The following is a 23384-nucleotide window of genomic DNA, read 5'->3' as shown; positions in this document are numbered from 1 at the left end:
TGTAGCTCATCTGCTGACTAACACATCATGTGTCCCAAGAACAAATCCATGTTTGACTGTGCTAAGTCAGCACAAGCTGCAAAATTGTGCTTTTTATGTACAGATCATGTTTCTCCAAGACAGTGGTGACCACTATTGTAGCTGTCTCACACTGAGTCACCTGGAAGATAGGAACATATTCACAAGAATAGAAGTCAGCTGCACATAATCTCTATGAGTTTATAAGAATATTTTGGGAATAAAAACTCCAAATGCTATGCCTGAAGAATAACCTTAGGGCATTACTTCTGGTAGTTCAGTATGGTCTCAGTCCCAGGTTTATTGTTCTGCTACGAATCTGATGATTTCTTCTCAAAAGCTGGGAATAAAGTCTGTAAATTACTGAGAAATTTTTTGAGATATAAAATTATACATGAAGACAAAAACTGTGTATCACTTCAATTCATAGCATAACACCCATCCAACCCAAATCTGGTGAGCATGAAGTAATTACAGCAAACACTTATTTGCTAATTAGACTTAAAAAAAAACCAACCCACATTATTTTTGATTACCATATTTATTGACTCTAAGTGGAAAAAACCCAACAAGTCTTAGTGGATTTGACTCAATACCATACATACTGTCTATATTCCCTGTTCACATAAATTTCAACTGAGAAAAAAGAAATACACATTTTAAAGGAACAGTTTCTAAATTAATTTCATAAACAAACTTCCAATAAACTTCTGAGAGTTGGAAGGAAAGCTATTTCAAGAGTTATAGCTCATGTTTTCTGAAGCAAAACACTTGATGTAAAGCACACCTGACATCTGACTTCATACACCTCAGAGGTTTTCTATGTAGTCTTCACTAAAGTGTACTTAATAAATGTTTCACCGTATCAGAGCATGAGTTCCTCCATCAGCTTTCAAACCTGTGAATTAGGTACTCACTGTAAACAAGGCTTCTACAAAAGGACAGTTCAAATACAAATAAAAAAGGGCATCAGTAGCCAAGTTTCTTTGGGAGATAGGTTGCATTTGGTTCTAACTTCCTTAAGAAAGAGCAGCAGACAAAAAGCATGGTAATAATTTCTATTATTTGAAGCTCTTCAGTTTGAAGAGCATTTGTAAAAACAGACCTGATTATAGCAAACTGAGATTTGCATAATTAACTTTGAAACAAAGCTTTCTTAATGATAAATGCATTAAGAGCTGACATAATAATGTTAAGACAAGCTATTTGTCAACTTGTCAGATATGTGTGCTGAAGCTTCCCTTCTAATTACAAGATGTAGTACAGCACAACAGATATTTTAAAACTAATACAGATGCTGGAATGTTTCTTCAATAGTAGTGCATTTCATCTGAGAAGATTACCATGACAAAATATGAAAAGGAAAGAGGACAGAAAGCAATGATTTACAGACGTTCTAATTTTTCACTTAGAAATTCTTCCACACTGTCTGTATTCCACTTGAGGATGCTCAGTTCTTCTGCAATGTTCCCACTGTCGTCCAGCAGCTTCAGTACAGGGTCAGAACCACGCACATACTGGGGGAAAGAAGAGTCCGTTACCTTGGTTGGCAAATGCATCCTCCATACTAACACTGCCCCTGCTCTCAAGTGATTTAAATCACTTCAGGCTTCTGACTTGCATTTAATGTCAGAGAGGAAAGTGGAGGAAAAAGTCAAATGAAGAGGGGTGGCGGTGGGTGTCAGAAACCTCTCTTTGTTCTCCTTGGTGCACCACAGCAGTTAATGCCTGTGCAGAGGGGCACTGCCATTGGCCTGGCTTTGAAGGAGGGTATTTACTCCAACTGTTTTAAATTACCAAAGCTAGATTTTTGATAATGAATGATTTTTCTTATATGATCAACAGCCTTTTTACCATTTTAGAAATTCTGAGTCACTCTAACAGGTCGAAGTTCTATCAATTTCTAATGTAATCACATTCTTTCTTGCTGTGTTGTATGTGTGCCTACTATGGTTTGCTGGTAACGTAATTCTTCAGCGCTTCTCAAACTCACTAAGTTCCAAATTAAGTAATGCAAATAAAAGCTTTTAACAGTATCAGAAAGCTGTGACCATTTAAGTTTATGGAAAGATTTCCCCAGGAGTATTCCACTTTGCTCAGCTGAGCTAACTTAGTTGGTTTTACTTAATGAAGCTAGTGGCACCTCTATAGTATAGAGTTTTCCAAAAGTCCTGTGAAATAAACAGATTCATTTGCACATTTTTTTTCTGGTAGTACTTGATACCAATTGTAGTCTAGACTGCTTTGATGTTCAATAAATCGATAAAGTTTAAAAAAAAAGAAACAGACGTACAGAAGGAGAGAAAGCTTTTGAAAGAAACTGGAGGACACAGAGACATGAATGCGTGAGACAGACAGAGGAAATCTGTTTTACATAGAATCTGCTGCTGAGAGGACAAATCACTTATTGCAGCCATGCATAGCTATGAAGTGATTCCAGATGGTGCCATTTGGGCAACGGAGATGGCAGGCACAAGATGTGAGAATCAAGATGTGCATCTTTAAAGTACACTTGAAGTTCACACAGGATTTTAAGAGGAAGGTGAAGTCTGAGATTAGATCTTGAAACCAAAGAATTGTTGGAGCTTAAGGCAGTGTAGCTTATGCAACTTTGCATATATGCAAGTCATAAGAAACACCATTCAGTATATGCATTTTTATAAAACTGGATGTCTGAAGTATAGAGAAAAAATAGCTCAGTAGAACACAGCAAGGAAATTCTGAAAGGGAGAAGAAAAATCCAAGAATCACTGACTGTTATGGAAATGGCAGCTCGGTAAGAAAACTAGGGGAGAACAAAACAGGAGAAACTATGACAGAATTGAGTAAATCCAAGATATCTATGAAGGAAGAACAGAATATAAACATTCCTCAGATTCTTTTCCCATCTGCTATAATAATAATTTTTTCTTGGATTAAAACCAACCAAACAACAATAAAATAAACCAGAACCTCACCACCACCAAAGAATTAGTACCAAACAGTTACTGAGCAGTAAACAAATCAACATTACTAACAGGAACTTGTAAAGATTCACACTGGCAATGCAAATATATGTCCTCTACTGAAGGATTACTTGATCAGCAAATAGGGAACAATCCACAAGACTGTCTCCACCAAACACAGTTCTTAACATCACAAACAAAAAAGTTAGGCTACTACTTACCTTGATTTGCAACCCCCTGAAGAGTTTTGGCTTATCACTCCTGACGAAAGCTACAGTTTGGAGAAAAGAAAGAAAATCAGATTCTTCTCTACTTGCATAAAGTACATTTATGTCAAATTAGTATTCCTCAATTTTTTTCAGTTATGCTTTAAAAGATATTTTAGTGTTAAAATCTTACTACCTTCATAAAATTAATACTAAGCTTATTATGCCAAAGGAACACCTATTTTTGCTGGTAATCCAAAGAGGAATTCTGTCTGTTTGGCTTTTCCTTGAACACTGGTGCAACTGTGGAAGGCAGTTGATCTGCACACCCAACTGGCAGCCTTCAGCAGACTGGCCCATATGCTGCTGCTAGGCAATGTGAGGAAAAGCGTTGAAGTGATCAGAGTCTGGCTGAGGATCAGCTCTGGGAGGGAGGCTCAGTGTGACACCATCTCAGCAGCACCCTCCCCACTCTGCAGCTCTGCAGGGCCAGGCACGCAGGAAGCTGTGGGCAGAGGTGTTATTCTGGTGAACAAGATGGTCAATCTTGTCTTGCAGAGATCTCTGAGATTATGTGTTGAAAACCAGCAAGAAAGCAAAGCTAGAAAACAGGAAGAGAAGCTCGTATTTCCTTTTCTCTTGGCACTCCTGAAGGCAGTCGGTGTCAAGGCTCCATGGGCTGTCAGGCAGCTGCAGGGAGGGAAGGCAGGTCTGAGGGGGGCTGCTGCTGCACCACCCCTCACCTGCAGCACCTGGCAGCAGCTATTAACAGCAGCACAGGCCCTGCATCCCTACAGCACAACCCAGGCCTTGCATTAATTCTGAAAAGACAATATGAAGTATTTCAGGACAAAGTGTGAGCATAATCCCCTACTTCCGAGCACTTCACCCTAATGAATGTCTGAGTTCTAGAAATACTTAAAATTTATTTAGAAAATAACAGTTCTCATTCTTCCTTTTCACATGCTAAAAGTTGGATTTAGTGTCTATATGGAGATTAAGTGGATTCAGGATGCTCCTGGAGTATGTCAGTAGCATCTCCCCAGGGATGAACCCTGTCAGTACAGACTGACTCCTACAAGGGTGCCAGCTGCATGTTAAAGCTGCTTTTTCAAGGTTAGACAACAATGAATCTCTCACAAATTGCAGTGCATCCAGCTGGTGCATGGAGATGAGTGCAACCTCAGGACTAATGTTTCATACTGCTTGACAAAGTGTAGTGCTTTCCTCAGTAATTGCACAGATATCCCCTGGCATCTTTATACCTATCTTTCCATTACTGCAGACAGTTCCCTTAACACTTTCTCAGCATGGTTATACAGTGGCACTTACTTTCTTCCTTCTTTCACCGAGCTCCCAGTACAGAGAAAAATCATATACACTGCTTGCTGCACCAACTACTACACAATATAAACATGTTTAAAAAATACCAATGGCCCATGGAGCTGCCGGATGTACCAGGCCCCTGAAGAAAATGAGTTGTCTCATTCAAATTGTCTTTATTCCTTCTACAGACTACGCACTGATGTCATTGTAAGCTGTGTATAACAACTTCAAATAGCACAAAATAACCCATACTTGCTCACATACTGCAGTTTGATTCTGATTTAAACTCAAAAATGTATTTTCAGCTTCAGTGTTTCCCATGCCCTTGTGACATGTTGCCTTGGTTGTCATCAAAAGTAACGTGCGAAGAAGCAGCATAGACATTTCTTATAATTTGTTAAGTCCACAGACTGTTGAAGTGTTTCTGGAGGAATTTTTCCACATTCTTCTTCAACCTAAATCTAAAGCTGAAATCAGTCTCTAGAGCTTTATATGAAAAGAGGGCTGTAAGAAGCAGTCAGTACAGTGGGTGACTAATTGCAAAATGGTACAAGAGCATAGTAAAATGGATAGAGTTTCTGAAGCAAATCTGAACTCTGGAACTTGATTGTAATAAAAAAATTCCCTTTGGGAGGAACCTCAGGTTACAGCACTTCAAGCTTGTAACAGGTGTGAGGATTTGTTACTTGAGTGATAGATTATTTGATGAAAGCTTATTTGGACATGAGAGGCTGTTCTCTGGCTGCAGTGTTGGACTGAACAAGCTCACATAAAGTAGAAACAGCATTAGGTGGAAGAAGAAAGTATTCTATAGGCAGCATTACATTCTGCCACATTAAAAGTAGCTATTACACACTTGTATCAATGTCAAATGTCTAAATCTTCAGAAAGCTGAAGCACTACAGAATGCTTTTCCTGAAATTTTAGACAGCTGCAACAAAATTAGTTTCTGTTATGGCATATTTATTTCTAATGCTGATCATAGTGACTTTCTGCATCATTCACTTGAATTTGTAATGCAACAAAGAAAAACACTCAATGTACAAATAACTTAATTTGTATATTCTGAATTTCGGAAGCTAAAATGAGAAACTCAAATACTGACATGCGTTAAAAACACAGATTACCCCATCAAATGCTTTTTTTTTTTTCTTTCCACAAAATCAGTCCTTGAGTTGAATTAGCAGCCTTTGAAATGATGAGGTTAGGAAGTCAGATGCAGCTACAGTGCACATTTAGGGACATATGACTACTTGCTTATCATGGGATGTGGTGCATATGCTCCACCTTCGCATTGCTCCAACAGTGTCCCCTCTATACCCTGACATCAACATTGCTTCTTATGGTTCTATCTCTAAAGGGTACTTGCACATCATCTATACACCATTATTTAGTAGTCTGGTGTTTAATACTAAATCCTATTCAAGCTATCTCCCCATCTGCTTCTCTCTGTAGCAGCTTTAGGAATTACCCACCATAGAAAAACAACTCTTTCTCTAAGCTACCTGTGGATGAGCAGGAGAGGCCTTTTCCACCGTGACTTCTGTAAGATGAACCCTGAGCTCAGTGCCAGGACACCACGTTCTGATGGATTAAATCCTGGAGCAGGAGTCAGAGCTGTTCTCCAGACACAGAGAGCTTTGCAAAACCACTTCACCTTATGCTGCAGGAAATGATGAGCAGTACCAAAGCACTGCTGCTGAAGGCACTGCTGTAGTGCTCCTGAAGTGCAGACAGGACTGCCCCACAATCACCTACAGCTACAGGCTCAGAGAAGGATCAAGTGTGTATGAGCATTTTAAAGCCTGGCCGCCACTGAACAGTGCTTTTAAAGAACTAAAAGCAGCCTTTACCTATGAACACAACAGATTGGAGAACTCACTGCTATCGTTAGAATGTCCATTTGTTTCAATACAAAACATAGAGGTGTAATAAGAAAGTCTGTGAAAACTAGTTTGTTGGAGTTAAATCCCAGAGCCCTAAGTGGAGACTGCAGGAATCTCAGGATCACTGTGGCCAAAAGGGCAAGTCTGTGTACATGCACAGACCTGCACTGTTCTCTGAGGTGCAGCAGGACACAGCATAAGAGAACTTCCTGACCCAAAATGGACATGAAACATCTCCCCAAGCAGAACAAACATTTGTTCTGAGTTAACCTAAATAAACAGAAAGCAAGTGTAATGTTACTTCAGATAAGCTGAAGGGCAGTCTGCTTTCTTGGCCATGAATTATTAGACACAAGCTGTTTGAAAATAAGAAATTTTACTGGAGACACAAGTTAGTGCATAATCCTGCAAAATTTTATATTAAAAAGGCACAAAGGACTTGACCATACAGACTTGACAATTCTGTACCTGAAATGAACTTGAATTAAAAAACATTTTATTGAGGCATTCCCAATTATCAAGTGTTAAATCCACGAAAAAGAAAAGAAACCAAAACAAAAGCTAGAGTAAGAGAGGGACATTTTATGAAGACAGGAAATTCCAATATTTAGTAATGCCTCCAATAGTAGAGCATTGCTAAGACAATTGGCAATGTTTGCTAGAAATATGAAGATGTAAATCACTGGGCAAGACAAAAGCATTAATGTCTTCCCTCAGACATTTGTTTTGGGGACAAATACATGCTCTGCAGTTTTGAATATGGTATGAGTCTGCTTCCAAAGTTACCACGAAAGCTGAGCAAAAAGACTGAACTACAGCACACAACAAGCACTTATTTACATGTGAATGACTATAGCTCTGTACCTTTTGGGGACCTCAGTTTGAGATAAAAAGTTAAATTGAAGAATTCATATGGCACATCAATAGCTACTAGTGGTAGTCTCTTAAGTTACAATGCAGCTGTCCATGATTTTATAAAAAGCACCACGTGCTTTCAGAAATGAATCCAAGACAGAGCTCCAATCAAACCTGAAGAAGAAGCTTCAAAAAATCCCAAAGACAGGGTACTTTGTATAAGCAGTTGGGCAAGAGACATTTCTAAATCTGAAGGGAAGTATTGTTTTAATTTGTGTGTCATCTATTTGCAAAAGATTACGATAAAGCAATGCATGTCTCCCACTACAGCATCCATATTTCTTAGCAAGAGTTTTAGTAATGCTTTTATCTGTGCAAGATTTAAGGTTAGTATAATTTTCTAACTTTCTTTTGTCAGTACTTATGAATTGCAGATTAACTAGGAAATGAGTGATCTTACTTCATACAATACAATCCCATAAGAAATTACATTTTAGTAGCTAAAAGAATTCCCTTAGCACTTGGAGAAGTTGGGTGATATAATAGTGCTGATTGACTCTGAAGTCAGAGGATTTAATGTACCTGCACTCAGCATGAGCGCAGGGATTAAGAACCTTGTTTCTAGAACAGATTTGCTGGAGCATGTCCACTTCTTAACTCACAAGGAGAGGTGAGAATTATTTTATTGAAAAAAAGAAAAAGAATAGAGAGAAATATGTAAGGAATGTTCAATGAAAAAACCCAGTCTAATTCAGTTTTTTAAACAAACTGGAGAGAATGTGGGAGTCTAAACACTGATCTCCTATCTCATGGTGAACAGAACACAGCTGCCACTGAAAAGTCAACTTAAAACAAATATGCAAGATTAATCACTGACCCAGCTAATTCATTATTCTGTTCCAGAGCCTCAGTTTTATGGATGTCTACCAAAAACTGTCATTGTGTTACCTGGTATATTAAGATATTGCTTCATCTATGAATCTTGTCACTTAGATTTTTAATATTCTACTTTAATGGAGAGCTTTTAAATGACAAATATTTAAAAACAGTTTTATACAGAACAATTTCAAAATATATGTAATATAGGAATTAATTTTAGAGTATAGCATTTCTAATAAAGCACTTTATTTTAAGGGAAACTTATCAGTAAGAATATTTTAGTACTGAATTTAAAGGGGGCATACAGAAATGGGGTCTGTTATCAGACTTATCACAAGAAACTATCTGAAAAACCTGAGAGACATGGCCACATTCACAAATGCCAAATTTAGTTGTTTGGTGTGACACTACAAACAGTAACATCCAGTTCAAGACTGAGATAACTTGCTGAACACCAGACTTTTCCATCCTCTTGCTGAGGACTAGATTTTTGTCATCATTTCTCACTCCTTTGCTTTCCTATTATATACAAATATATTCCATATGTAATGATTCTCACATTTCAGGCACACAGGTGGACTGAGAACTGTTTATAGCTAAAGATTATATAACCAGTAATTTTGAAAGAAACTTTGACAGAGGACCTAGCAGCCCACAGCTTCTTCCAACTGTGCAACTTTTACAAACCTTTATTAATTCAACTGATTTCAATCCTTAACTATTTTAATATGTGAATCTCATAATAAAAAATCCAACTGCAACAAAAAAAAACCCAACAAAACAACACTGCTCATCCCTTAGCCAAATAAAACATAATCCAGATTTAGCCTGAGACACATCAAGTCTGTGGGACTAATCCAAGTGACAAAACAATTTACACAGGTACTTAGAGGCCAAGACTTCACAGTTATTAATCTCAGAATACAGTAGTAACATACACTAATCCATGTAATTCTAATATATACAAAGTCCTGCAATTAACAATGCCATTTTGTGTATATTCTGGGGAGAAAAACCAAACACATCTAAACAAACTCTAACAAAACCCTCAGAGAAGCTATGGAAAAGGATTCAGATATTTGTGATGAGACGCTGTCAGTGACAGGCTACACAGCTGAATGAAGCCTACAAAGACAATGCTTCCAAAGCAGCAGCATGACCTTAAAGGCAACCTAACTTCCATAACAAATGTCTCAAGATGGAGACATTAAATACTGTTTCTGTTAGAAGTTAAAATAAATGAGAAAATCTGGGTATTCTGAGATTAATACAAGTGTGAAGGCAAACAACAGCTGAAAGAATATATTCTACTGCTTTTAAAAATTTCTAAGTATGCTTCTAATACATATCCCATCTTCCAACCTCTTCTAATACCCTAGCTGTAAATTTGGTTAAGATAAGTTTAGATTGAGTAGCTGCAGAAATTGGTGATGAAAACACAAAAAAGAAATTTAAGTGCACTACTCAGTCCTTAATTCTTACTGTACCAAATCAAAAGTGGTTAAGATAAGTTAAGATAAGTGGTCAAAACAGAGATCCTTTTCAAAAAACAATGAACTGTATCCAGCCACTTTAAAAAGTAACCTATATGATAAACGGAATGTAAATATTTGAGGAGGTTTAGATAACCAAGAATTGAAAGGGAAAAAGAACTAGTCACAATTTTCAAGTTTTTCCTTTTGCACCATCCCAAGTCTTTGGAATATGTTTCAAAGTGTGCACACAGCAGGAATTGAGGGCCATTTCCTTCAAGGACCTACACGTGAAGATAACTGAGCACACAATGCAGGCTCGAGTCAGGCTAACAGCTTAACCTGCTCCTTCAAACCTATGGCTCAAATGAGCACTTTCATGTCACAAATCCAGAACCATGAAGCAGCTGAGCGAATGGGCAGCAACAGTAGGGAATATTTTTATGTTTGCTAAATTTGAACATTCATGGAGATAATACAGACTCCTTGCTAACAAAGTTATCTCCTCACGTCCCTCAGTATGAAAAGTCATTTAAAGAATTCTCACTTGGACATTTTATACAGTGGAAAAGAGAAAAGAGCTTTGCTCTGGCCTTGTCATTCAACTCAGCTGTGTGGGCAGAGGTGGTAGGAAAGGATATAATGCAGTACAACTTATGTAAATTGTTACCTCTTTTAAAAACTTTTTTTTCCCCACTCTGTCAGCCAGCCTTCAAACAGGGAGGTATTAATACTTCCCACAGTAGATGGAGACTTGCTGCTTGTGCAATTTTAAATTCTAAAGCTAAATTAGTACTTATGTCCAACTATGTCCAAAATTCAGCATTAGAGAGTATGGTATTAGGGTCCTCATTTCAGGAAAAAACCCCAAAATAAACCATAGTACTGCTGTCACCTAAGCTCTTCCCTAATTTATAAGAAAAGTCCAGTTTGAAATTTCTCACAGTTTTTTTTCCTGCAGCTTCCTCCCACCAGACACTGATGGTACTGAATTTCCTTTTGCTCTACTGTATTCTATTCCTGTTATCTGTCTGTCATTATCCACTGATAAAACAATTAAATGGCAGGATCTGCGAAAATAAAATCGTTCCATAAGTGCACAATATAATTTCATCTAGCGATTACTGGAGGCCAGCTCTATGAGTTTCAGGTCAATGCAACTTTACTGATATAATATACTGAATTTATGACTACTTGTAATGTACTTAAAAGTACCTTCTGTCATTCAGCTGTGACAATATTTCATATTTGAAGGAATACTAGTGGCTTTACTTACCCTGGACTTGAGGGAACCTTCCCAATTTTCATCCACATACTTCTAGGACAGCTCCTGCATAAAGCTGTAATAATAAACAGAAGCTGTTAATGACAAAAGTAATCTAAATTACTAGTTTATTTATAGTGTGTTATCTGTTGAACTGTTTTTCTCTGAGGAGACAATATGATATTCTGTCAATGCTAATTACAAGTAAGATCCTAGACAGAATCACAGTTCCAGACCTGTCTCTGATTATGCAACAGCTGACCCATTCACTCAGGATACATGATAACTTTCATTCGTTATACTAAAAATATAAAAACAACAACAACAAAAAAGATCTTTTGAGATATACTGTTGGTGTAAGCAAAGTTTCATTTAAAAACTACAACTGGACATGTTACAACAGGAATTATGGATTAGTAATAGGAAAACTATTCCTTCCTTCCCAAAGATACTAACAAAATTTCATTAAATGAAATTTTACTTTCCATTATAAACCTAACTTGGACAGTGAAATACTTATAATAAAGATAAGGCAGTAATTTAAATTTTCCCATTTGGGCTACTGGTTGATTTTAGTTCATTGTGTTTGCAGAAGGACAGATCACATTAATGGGCCTTAGGTGAAGTAATATGTACAGGCTGGGCTAACTTTGATACTTGCACTTAGATGTCAATCCCTTCTGACTGCTATGCAAGATATTCAGATTCAGTCTCTTTAAAATATAAGTTAAATTTTATATAATATCTATAAAAACTATTCACCTTATTATCTTGCATACTGTCATATTTTTAGACTATTTTGTGATTCTTTTTGCAACATGCAAATGGTTCTATAGTTTGATGAATCTTAAATAAATTGGCAACATATTTTCCAGCTACTAAAATATAACTTCATACTCCAAAGTAAGGAATTTTAATATTACATGTAGTATATATACTATAGATATATAATACTGTATACCAAATCACATCCTTCTAAGCCTTAAACCCCACTGTTATAGATTAGCAGACAGAACGAGTTTAATTTAAAAATTTTTAATTTAATTTATTACCTTTCATAGACAATTAAAACCTCTGCTTTCATGTTCTTTTAGACAGTGTTTTCATAACAAATGTGCAAGTCTGAGTATAGAAAATATAACCTTACTGAAATTACATAAATTCATGCTTCACTTAAAATATGAACTGTGAACACAAATAATTAAAACTAACTTTCATGAACCCATCTGAAAAAGCAAACCACACACGATAAACAGAAATCTCCAAGACAATTTTATTAACATTCCATCACCGATCGCATGGAGGCATTATAGACAGCCAAAAATACATGTTCATTTCTGATTATGCAAATTCTGATTCAGGGCCAACTCAGTATTTGCTGAAATACTATCAATTAGAACATAACAAATACTCTAATCATTTGCAGGGAAATTACAACTTCTCTCTTACATGAACTAATCAATAATCATTACTTCCTTGGGAACCTGAGAAGAGAATGTTACACTGCTTTATCTGTTCGGAACAGCATCTCAGAAATTTGCCTAGCTACAGATACATTTTCAACTAAACATTGTATTTAAGATAAAAACCTAAGATTTGACTGTTAAAACCCAGAAATACTATGAAACAATACTCAAGAGATCATAAATACTAGACTTTTTATAAGCTTTTTCACCACCCAACTCAAGGTTTTAATTAAAAAAGGTAGTGATAAACAGCTCAGATAACTAGCTTGCATAATTAAAATTTCTCTGGAATTAAAACATGAAGTAATTACAAAAATGGAGGAAACACGGCACAGGGTTCATAAACTTCACTTACCTTGTCTCTTTAAAAAAAAAAATTCAACAGTTCTATGAGCAATCCTAGATTTAGATATTCCTTTGTATACTCACTAATCCACTGAACATTTATTCTGATTTCTCTGATACTGACAGGTATCTGCATTTTTCTATCAAGAAATCAGTATAAAGAAGTAGACAAAGGAATAAATAACCTTCTCTGTAGTTAATGAACTGTTTTATGTAAGTCTATCACAAGCTAGGTACACTCAAATTTAGGAAAACAGTAAAATGAACATTATCGAATTCTTATTACTGCAAATTATTCATAGTCATTTTCCTTCCAAACACGAATTTTTATGGAACAAAATCACTGTAGAAATCTAAAATATGTAAGACATTTTGTAACACCTCACTACTCCCAGTTTGTAATTCCTGGCCAGTATCTTATAGAAATTTAACAAAGAAAACAGTTCAATCATTGATGTCTAAATTTTGAGCTTGTAATTCTGCCATAATTGAAACCCAAATGTTCTCAGACAAAAAGGTTTAGATTCATGCTGGGAATAACAGCTGCCTTCTCGATAGCTAGACCAGAAAAAAGAAGAATCAACTGGCTTCATTTATAACTCTAAACAAAGGTGTCTTTTGCAAAAAACCTAGGTTTATTTGCATCACTTAGCCCACCACAAAAGCCTAGTTGTTAATATCTACCATCTCATTGTGTCCAGAGCAGATGTTCTCCAAATTTCCTTGTGAAGGCAGCCACTGTGTTCAAGTATTAATAAGAATGACATGTATCATATGGAGGCACAAACTTCTCGAGTCAGTTCATTACACAATGCTTAACTCATGAGTTAGTTCATTTTAAAGTAATGCTTCACTTGTTTTAGTGCTTATGAAAGTGAATTAAGTACTAGAAGCAATGAAATGAAGACATTCTAAACTATTACCGGTGTCCATGTTAAAATCCAAAACAAGTGCTGATTCATGTCTGCATCTATAAAAAGAACTTACATTTTTATAACATTCTAGCAGCATGTTTTCTAAAGTTACTGTGACAATATTTGAACTTCTCCCTCATTTTTTTCCAAAGTATCAATCTGAGTTCAGTTTATTTCAAGTTTTTGGAAAGCATTTGAAACTCTTGTAACAGTCCATACTGATGCAATCAGGATGGCTTTTCACAAATGAAAAGAGACAAACCACATTACTGGTCATGTCTGCTTTAATTATGAAGGAGAGTGCTAATTACATCAGAATAACACCCTTCTGCATAAGGATTGTGCTAGTTAAAAATATGCATTGTAAAAATATGCAACTTCTTTAACTTATATGAAAGAAAACTTTTCACCTGCTATTAGGAAGAGAATTGAAGCAATTTCTGCAAGACACAATTCCAGCAGTGCCTCATTTCTACATTGATATGCTATTGTTATCACAGTTACTCATCGTGAAGACTCCAGAAGAAAAGTGACATTTCTGCTACATAACCATTAATGTTTACACCCAAACAGGAATTCAGACCAAACTGAACTGCAAAAAGTGGTATTAGTCAGATTGCTCCTTGATTGTAATAAAATTCTGTTAGATCAAAGGTGACAAAAAAGTTAAATAAAATACAGCAATTTATACCTAATTTTACTTCTATGACATTTATATTTTGCACACTGCTTTCTTCTAATTATTAATTCGAGGTGACCCTGCCTGACACAGGTTACAAAGTGTCATTCAGGCTGGATTTGTACAGCTGTTTGTAATCAGCTGACAGTACCAGTCTTAAAACATGACATGAAACAGGCTGTTAAGGCACAGCCACAAAAGGGGCCACAGCTACTTTATGGTACCTGGATTCTCTCCAGTATGTGCATACTGTCCTCTCCTAATATCTGTTTCAAAAATATAGTTTAGTTCTGAGAATAAGCAGAAAAGCAAACTTATGGCTACAGCTAAACGTCTAGAATTTTCACTTGCCTCAGGTAAAATACTATCTTCTATTAAATCTTTAGTAACAACTCTCTTTCCAATGTAAACGCTGTTTTTATGACATTCACTGCAATTCTAATTTCATATTAAGATATAAGCAGGTTTGCAGAAGACAGCTCCTCATCTCCTATTGACTTCAAAAAATTTCAGCAAAAATATGGATGTTATTATTATTAATGGCCAAAGTTCCTTAGTTTATGCAAAATGGTACTGTTGAAAAATAGGGTAAATTATCTCTTATGAAAGCATGCAACTTAATTTTTACTGTGTTCCATCCACACACACAGAAAGAAACCAGGTTAATTAATATTTGTTCTTCCTAGAAATTTACAACAAAAATAGATTTTGCTTTTGCTTTTTTTCTCAACTCTTTTAACTAGCAGTTAATTTGTGACTTTTACTAGAAAACTAGTCTTCTAAGCTAGAAACCTTCAAAAGAATATACACTGAGACACAAACTATAAAGTATTTTCTGTGGGAGAGAATGCACTTATATGGACAGCTCAAGGCTTTCAAAATTGCTTTTGTCTTTCCTTTTCCTGGAGGCAGAACATGAGTAAGAATCTGTGGGTTAACAGGGAGCAGTCAGAAAGCCTCACTGCCAGGAACATTCTGAATTACTGCTCTATAATACAGCAAGCCAAGAAAGTCATTGCTATACACACACAATCATTCTGAACTGATGTCATCAGTAAATTTAGCAACAAAGCAACTTCTACCACTGACAGCTCATTATCCTGTGAAGGGACATGCCTAACTCTAAATAAGTGTGGAAACAGAGTCTAACAGTCAAAAACCACTTATGTGAGTCAGTGCTACTCCTGTGATTAGTGATATGTATTGCAGGCAAATTGCTCTGAACAAAGCTGAGCAGAATCTAAGCTCTCATTTATTTGTGGGGAAGGAAATTCCGACGGAGTGTAGGGGTGAAAAAAAGTCACAATGATGGTGTTTAAGCACTGAGGAATTTATTAAGGAAGACTGTACAATCTGCATTCTTGGAGATCCTCAGAACTTTGAGTTCTGCTTTGAGTAGAAGACTCAAAGGAGACTTTTTACTCTGTACATACAAAATATAGTTGTGCATTACTATTCCATTCTTCAGCATAAAGGAAATGTGTCATCCACCACTACTTTTGGTGTTTAATGATACCCTCCTTGTTGGATTCTATAAATATTTCTGCTGCTTAAATCCAGTAACCACTGAAAAGTTCCAAACCAGCTTCTGGTCCTGGCAGCCTGTTTTTATTAACTTTGTTCTCTGCAATGTTTGGTGTAAGTTCATGTGAGCAAGAGATCTGGCACAAGGGTGAGAGAGAAAATAGAGAAGCTGAGCAACCACCAACTTTAGACCTCTGGAACCGTCACTTGGCTTAGGTGGTGTGAATGCCCAGTTTGAGTGGAATAGAGAAGGGTGGCAGAAAAAGGGCCCCTATTTACTGGCTCTCACTTGGACCCAGTCAGAATGATGCAAGTGAAGGAGTACAGCCAGGAAGCTAACAGGTCAGGTTTCAATTCTGGACTATACCATCTGATTCTATCTAAGCACCTACTTACCTCTACAAGTAGAATCCCTGAACAACTCTTTTATTCTCCAGTCTGTGCTTTTGTTAAAAAATAATGCATCTTAGAGTTGCAAAGAAAACACTGAGAACAGATGTCATGAGATATTTATTTGACCTTGCACATTTCATTAATTTTGAGACTTTTACTTTTTGAAGTTTCTTCAACAAATGTAGAGTCAAATGCCAGTGCTTTATCTAGATGAAGGTCAGCCTTAATTAGCTAAAGGTACTCCATTGACCAGCACATTCAGTTGTTGATGCACATCAACAACTGAAACTCACATTTAGCAAATTCACATTTATAGTTTCCCTAACCTTTTTTTTTTCACTGATAAGATCAGATAGAGCTGTTCCATGGGTAAGGCTTACCCTATTACAGAGAGATAATGTATTTTATCTTAGTTTATCTGACAGAGATGAACACTTGGTGAATCTGAACCAAACAAAAGGCAGTAAATTTCTGTCTTAGGCATTGACTAGTTAGCTGCACTTCCCTTATCTAGGACTACTTCTTATCAACATTAATTTTCATTGCCAATAACATCATGTACAGAGGGAAGGGAAAGAGTGTAGATGGTAAAGTTCTTGAGAAGGACATCCACTGCAGCACACTTTCAATACAAGGAATGGTTGTGGGTAATATTTTGAAGCAACAGTACTGGTAAGAGACTTTCTCAGTTAGAGAGAACAGTGTCATCTCAGATTCCCTAACCTCTCTATCAATAGAGCCCATAAAATCATTCCTGTATGAACTGTATGGGACACTTAGTTAAAAGCAAACTTTGAAAGGAGATCATATGACATATTAGTCTCAATTACAAAGTTCTGATTATTTACTTGAATGTTAAACAAAATATGCTGTCATTGGATCACACTATTGTTGAAGTCACACTTGCTAGAAAATGAATGAATTTCAACTATTTTTGTGTAACATGTTAGAAATAAGGAAATCAGTTTACAGTCAGATAAAAACACAATTTGATTTTTTACAAAGTATCGAAGAGATTTCACAGGACACATCAAAAGACAGAAAAAGATGTGGGTTTTGAGAAACAGCTAGAATTAAACTAAAATTCTAATTAATTTCTGTAAGTATTGATATGACTTACTTTACATCTCTGAGATGTCAATGAATTCTAAGTAGTTCTGTTTTTAACCATTGAGTTGAAAACCAGAAGCTCCAATGAGAGTAGACCTATTCATGTTAAGAGCCTCTGGCAGAACAAGAGAGCAGTCAACAGCAACTTGAGTGTAGCACTCTAATTAGTGTAACGAAAAGAAAAAAAAACGAACCTGAAAAATGAATGCAAATTGGGTCACATAGGAGTAACCAGAAGCATTAAAAGCACTTCAACTTATTCTACTTCCAGCAATTATTGTGAGTTTTATAAACTATTTTTTGAGTTTTAAAAAGTAAGTCTGAACAAGAATGTTATTATTCTTGTTCAGACTTGTCACCTTATTCTTCCTTATAATTCATGAGAGCACATTTAAGAATTCTATACATGTAAAAGGGTGGAGTTTTAAGAAAGCTTTCAATTTGTTTTGTTGTTTTTTTAATAGAAGAAGAACCTAGTCATTACACCTGGTATCATGTTTTCTAAGTCACCAAACACTTTAACAATACCATATGACAAATACTTGACAGTAGAATTTTAAAATGTTGAAGTTCAACACATATTGGTGAGCAAAATATATTTTTCAAAGCTCCATTTAGATATATAGATAACTTTTATGGGTTGTAGGAATCCTGCACAGTGCAACTATAAAATTTAATGTATTGCAAATTTTATCACAGAGTTGATTTTTAAAATCAATTTGGATTTTGACACGCATATATTATTGAGATAAATCTAAGATTATAATATACAATTAATGGAATATGCTTATAGCTATGTCTGAAATGATAACACAGCCTATGTGAAGCTGCAGATGGAGTGCAGCTATTTTCAGCTACTGCAAAATATGGACAATCTCTCCTGCTACTACAATTTCACGCACAGTTAGCTTCACCTCCATTTCATCCTTCTCTGTTTTACACACCAGCAGAACTCTGCATCTGACAGACTGAGGCTTAAAACTTGCAGCTGTCTAAAGCAATACTGTTTAATCTGGCTTCTGAATTAGTGTCAGACTGCATACAAAATCTTTAGAGGAGGAGAAAATAACCAAAACAATTTTCATTTTACCCACAGTCCAATTATGAAGTAATTAAAATATTTCACTGGACAGGTGTCAGCAGAAGTTCAGAGCAAGACAAATTTTGTGTAACAAGAATATCTCACAGCTATTTTCCACAATGTCAATTCACAAACTACTGGACCAATAACAAGAGCAGGATTAATAAATACGCTTCTTTCAAGGCTATGAAACAGTTCAAATCTGTAAACATCTCATTTGAGGATACTATGCAGCATGAAACATTTTTAGGCCTGAGGATATTTCACAGACCATTTGTGAAAAGCAGCAATTATGTAAAAATTCTCAGATAGATGTGCTATTACCTTTAACTTTAAATTCTCATTTAGAACTCAGGCAAAAGTCATGCAATAAACTAACTCTTGCTTTCCCTATTTCTGATATTTGCCACATGGCTGCAAAGACAGTAAAATTAAAGTCCTGAAGCATGTCCTGGAACTCCAGCAGCTGCCAAGGCTGTTTGCAGCAGGCAGCCAAGGTGCTGTGCCACCTCTGGGGAAGCAGAGGTGCCTGGAGCACGGAGTCACAGCCCCAGCAAAACCCAGAGCACCCCTGCTCTGGAGCTCAGCAACATGCCAGGCTGCCAATCACAAAGTCAAACATTTCACACTGACAGGCAGGGCTTCTGAGTAAGATGAAAAATTCTACAAGCAAGAGGGTAGGAAAAAAAAAGCCTTTAAGAACTTTCAATATTCATTCACTCTTTACTATCAAATTTTCATTAGAAGGAAGATTTCTGTGGTAACAGGAAACAAAAAAAACAGGGAAAAGGAAAAACTACAGCAAAAGGCAGCATTCAGTTTTCATAGTCTGCATACCTAGCATGAAAATTTTTGTTTAGCAAAAAGCTGCTAAAAATTATATTGTTAACTTTTATGTAATAGTAAAATCTCAAACTCAATTACAGACATCTGTTACAACCAGCACTATGTAAAAACACAAGTCAATTCAAAACGTGATGATTCTGAATACAGTCTGTTAAGATAATATTAACAGTCTCCAAACACTAATTTTCCACTGGCTAGTCTTCAAGAGAAATTACTGAGTATGAGTTTTAAAAAAAATGTAAAACCTCCAAACAATTGCCAAATCTGAAATATACATTTCTAAGCAGTAGTACCAGTATAAAAAATGTCCACTTTCTGAAACAGCATTCATAATAAAATTAGAAATGATGCTATAAGAAATAATAATGTTAGAACAATCCAGTATTTCCATTCATGCACACAATATGGGAAGCCTGCACTCAAACTGAGCTATGAAAATGTATGAAAATACTATCATAATCACTCCCATACTTCAAGCTTACCATATTATCTCCAAATCTCAAGTATCATTTGTGTTACATTTCTTCAGAAATATCACAGAAATAAGGAAAGATAAAGTAATAATCAAAATCTACATTGTTCACATTTACTACAAAGCCCAATCCCAAGAAAATGAAACTGGGTAAAACACAAATAGATTAAAAAAACCAACTTATAAGATACAATTTCTTGCTTCTTGTGAATATACAAGGAAATCTGGTCCACTATGAAAGAATTTGTCAAACACCCTTGAGACCCTGTCCAGCTCTGTGCTATTTACTTTACTTCATTGATCATGACTAAAATAAAAAAAGTTTTCAGACTAATAATGTTTACAATGTGAAGTCCTGACCACAAAATGGCATTTGCTTATCCTTACACAGAAAGTGTAATTATCCACACAATGAAATCTAGGTCTGATTCAGGAAATTAAGAAGACTCTCTATTAATTTAATTTCTGTTATTTGATCCAAATTTTATTAATACAATGTTCACAGTACAAACTAACTTACATCCTTAAATATGTTATTGATAAACTGTTAAGACATTTTTCTCAGAAGTGACATTGACAGAAATGCAACATAGTTTCCCTAGCTTATGTTCCCATCAAATGACAACAGAAATTGTCCTGCTTCCTAAGTTCTTGTGCTACATGTTATGCACTGAGGGAAAACTCTGAGAATATTACCTGAGCAAATGAAAGCATCCTCTCTTTACATGAGGACACAAAGCCTCACTGCTGCTGCCAGCACAGCTGTTACTGAGCATGCTGGAGACCCTTTCTATTCTGCCACTCCCTCTTAGTACATTTCCTTAGACTTCATTCTGAAACCTCAGGTTTTTGTTTGCATATGTACAGATATGTACCTATTTTTATATATGTGTATACACATGTAAAAGAACTGGAGCTTCCCCAGAGACAAACTTTCCTTTATCAGGTTCACAGATCTAGCAAAGAAAAAGCCTTACATATCAAGTCCCAGAAGGATTGTATTGAAATATGACTTTGTTAATGCATAAATTTACTACTTAAAGTCTGTCAATAATAGGAAGCTACTAATTAAACTGAGAATTCTCTGCCAATCTCAAACATATGCTTCTTGATACTTAATATATTGTACCTAACACTGTAATCAGTGGGTTTATTAAAAATTAAAGGCAGACTTTCTTTTTTAAATATTAGGCTGAATTTAATTGACAAGAAAAACCTGCTAGATTTGCCCATTAATTTCATTATGTCAGTTATTTCACTATCTCCTAGCCATTAAAAATAATTTCAGCACCTCTCATCCTTGAAACCTCTACTTTCTCGATGATTAATTTGTCTTCACTATATTCTAGAACACTCTTAAATTACCCCATTTTAGAAAACATGTATTCTTTTCAAGAACTCTAAAAATTCTTCATTGATAACATACCTTAAGGATCACAGATATTTATTTACTATAGATAAAGGAAAGGTTTTGCCTTGAAAAGACTGAAGCACAGCATGAGCTCTTACAGAGATCATTCCCAAAATATCCAGCTGTTCTGCTGCAGGATGGAATTGAGCAGTCCTGCTTCTATCAGGTTTGTGCCACTCCAGGAACTGACTGGAGGCTGCAGCAGCCCTTTGTAGCCTGGGACTGATCTGAGCTATCCTGGCCATGGTGCTATGGGTCAGTGACCAAGCAGGAGCTGTCACCAAGCCCCACTCTCCTTATCCTCTTCTTCTGCCCTCTTCCAATCCCATGGATCTTCCTTTGAAAAGAAGCTGGATATAGCTCCCAACTATGGTCATGTCACACCAGGGAAGGGCTGCCAAAGAACCAAAGATTGCCCTGTTGGGACAGGGACATCATTTCACAGCAGATGGCAAGTCTGCAAATCCAGACCCTGTACATGTATATTGGGCTAGGAGTAACCACTGCATTTTCCTCTTGAGGTGATAACACAGGTTCTCATGTATCATAAACATGACATGTTCAATTATTCCACAAGGGATTTGGTCCAAAACTCACCTTTCTAGTTTCCAGCTGAGCTTCTTCCTGGCAGCACTCCCTGCAGAAGGGATCCAGCTGATTCAGATTGAACTGCCCAAGAAGGTTGCAAGAACTGCACAGCAGGTTACTGGAGAAGCCCAGCTCTCTGCAAGCTTCTGATGACAACTGTGCTCCATAAACACTCACCTGAAAGTCAATACAATGTTGCACTTAGTATTAATTATTTTTTTAAAAGATGGTTTTAAATGCTGCAATGATTAGAAAGAATGAGTTAGTCTCTTGACACAGTAGTATAAAAAGCCCCAAAGGAGCATTCCCAACTCTGCTGAAGCTACATATTAATTATGGCTCACTTATTAAATCAATGATGGTAGTAACTAAAACCATTTTCTTGTGCCTTGCTATCCACCCCTTTGATGCTTTATTGTCACCTCTTCACTGTCACTGCTGCATCTGCTCCTCTTGGAGCAATGACAGGGCTACTGGCATTGTCACTTGGCTTCCAGCAGCCTCTCTCCGGACACCTTTGCCCAGCAGATCCCTAAACAATCCATGAACGTTAGGCCAATGCTCTCCTGAGGATTTTATTTTGGGTTGTGTGTGTGTGAGAAAGAACCAACCAAAACATTAACAGTGTATGAAAGCAAGTAAAGGCTCCATTACATGATAATTCCTCATTCAAGCAGTTTTGGTTACACAGCAAGCTCAAAATACCTTGAGAATAAAAGTACAGAGAGGTAAAGGAAACAATAAAGAGAAGGAAATCTCTATCCCTAATATTTTTACTCATTTTTAGTATCGTAACTATCATACTTTCCTGAAACAATAATAATAATAATCATAATAAATGTCTCTGATTAGGACTGGAAAAAACCCCTAACACTCCAGAAAGCAAATTCCCATCAGACCAAGATAATTTCAGACACTTAGCAAGTGATGCGCCACATTTCATCAGCGTTTGCTCTTTCAAAGCTTTGGCTCCAAATCTACGCTACACTATTGCTTTCTTTTCACACCAAATAATTTACTGTGTTAAAAAAAGGCAGCACCAATACAAAACTATTTTAGGAAGAGGGCAGAAGTAGAGCCCAATCTCCGACATGGAAAGCAAAAGAGGCGGCCACGGCCGCAGGAGCAGTCGCCCCGCGGACGCCCGCGCCTCCCGCCCCGGGACACGTATAACGCTGCCTTCCCCGCCCTCACAACCGCTCCTGGTCTCAGGAGCTGCAGCCGCGCTCAGCCCCGAGCGCGAAGGCGCCGGATCGGCTCTCACCGCCTGCAGCCCCAGGAGCCAGCAGAGCCAGCGCCGCCCCAGCGCCCCCAGCTCGGCCACCACCGCCATCTTGGTGCCGGAGCGCCCCTGCCAGCGCCGCCGGGGGCCGCAGAAGGACCTCACTCATGGCGGGTGACCGACACACCGCCTGATGCGGGAGAGCACTGACTTGCGCCCAGCCCCCGACACGGCGAGCACAAACTGCTAACCCAGAGTATCTTCTGGAATTCTAGAGCAAAGACATTTTATTCTGTTCAGAGCAGTGCTTTGCAGCGGGGCTGGAGAAACTGCCGTTCTCCAACGCTGGTCCGGCATTGCGGAAACAACCCCGAATAAAACCCTTTCCCCTTTTTCGGGAACTGCCAACTGGCACATCGGCCCTCAGCCCAGTGACTGACAGCCGGTCTGACCAATAGTATTGTGCTTTCCCCACGGCAGTG

The 23384-nt window shown here is 37.0% G+C and overlaps 1 protein-coding gene across 1 annotated transcript; it reads right to left on the bottom strand.

The window, feature by feature from the left end:
• Positions 1–540: 540 nt before the first annotated feature.
• SELENOF (selenoprotein F) lies at positions 541–23094 on the bottom strand. The gene is made up of 5 exons (XM_071436348.1): positions 22945–23094; positions 21690–21857; positions 10864–10927; positions 3185–3234; positions 541–1535 (listed from the first exon to the last, which is right to left on the bottom strand). The coding sequence occupies exons 1-5, from the start codon at positions 23011–23013 to the stop codon at positions 1404–1406; spliced, it is 483 nt and encodes a 160-aa protein (XP_071292449.1). The 5' UTR covers positions 23014–23094; the 3' UTR covers positions 541–1403.
• Positions 23095–23384: the final 290 nt, after the last annotated feature.

The sequence above is a fragment of the Agelaius tricolor genome, unplaced genomic scaffold (assembly GCF_023055355.1).
Source record: "Agelaius tricolor isolate 1412-34295 unplaced genomic scaffold, bAgeTri1.0.p SCAF_11, whole genome shotgun sequence".
NCBI lineage: Eukaryota > Metazoa > Chordata > Aves > Passeriformes > Icteridae > Agelaius > Agelaius tricolor.
The sequence above is the reverse complement of the archived record's forward strand: the minus strand, read 5'-3'. Positions and strand labels throughout refer to the sequence as shown.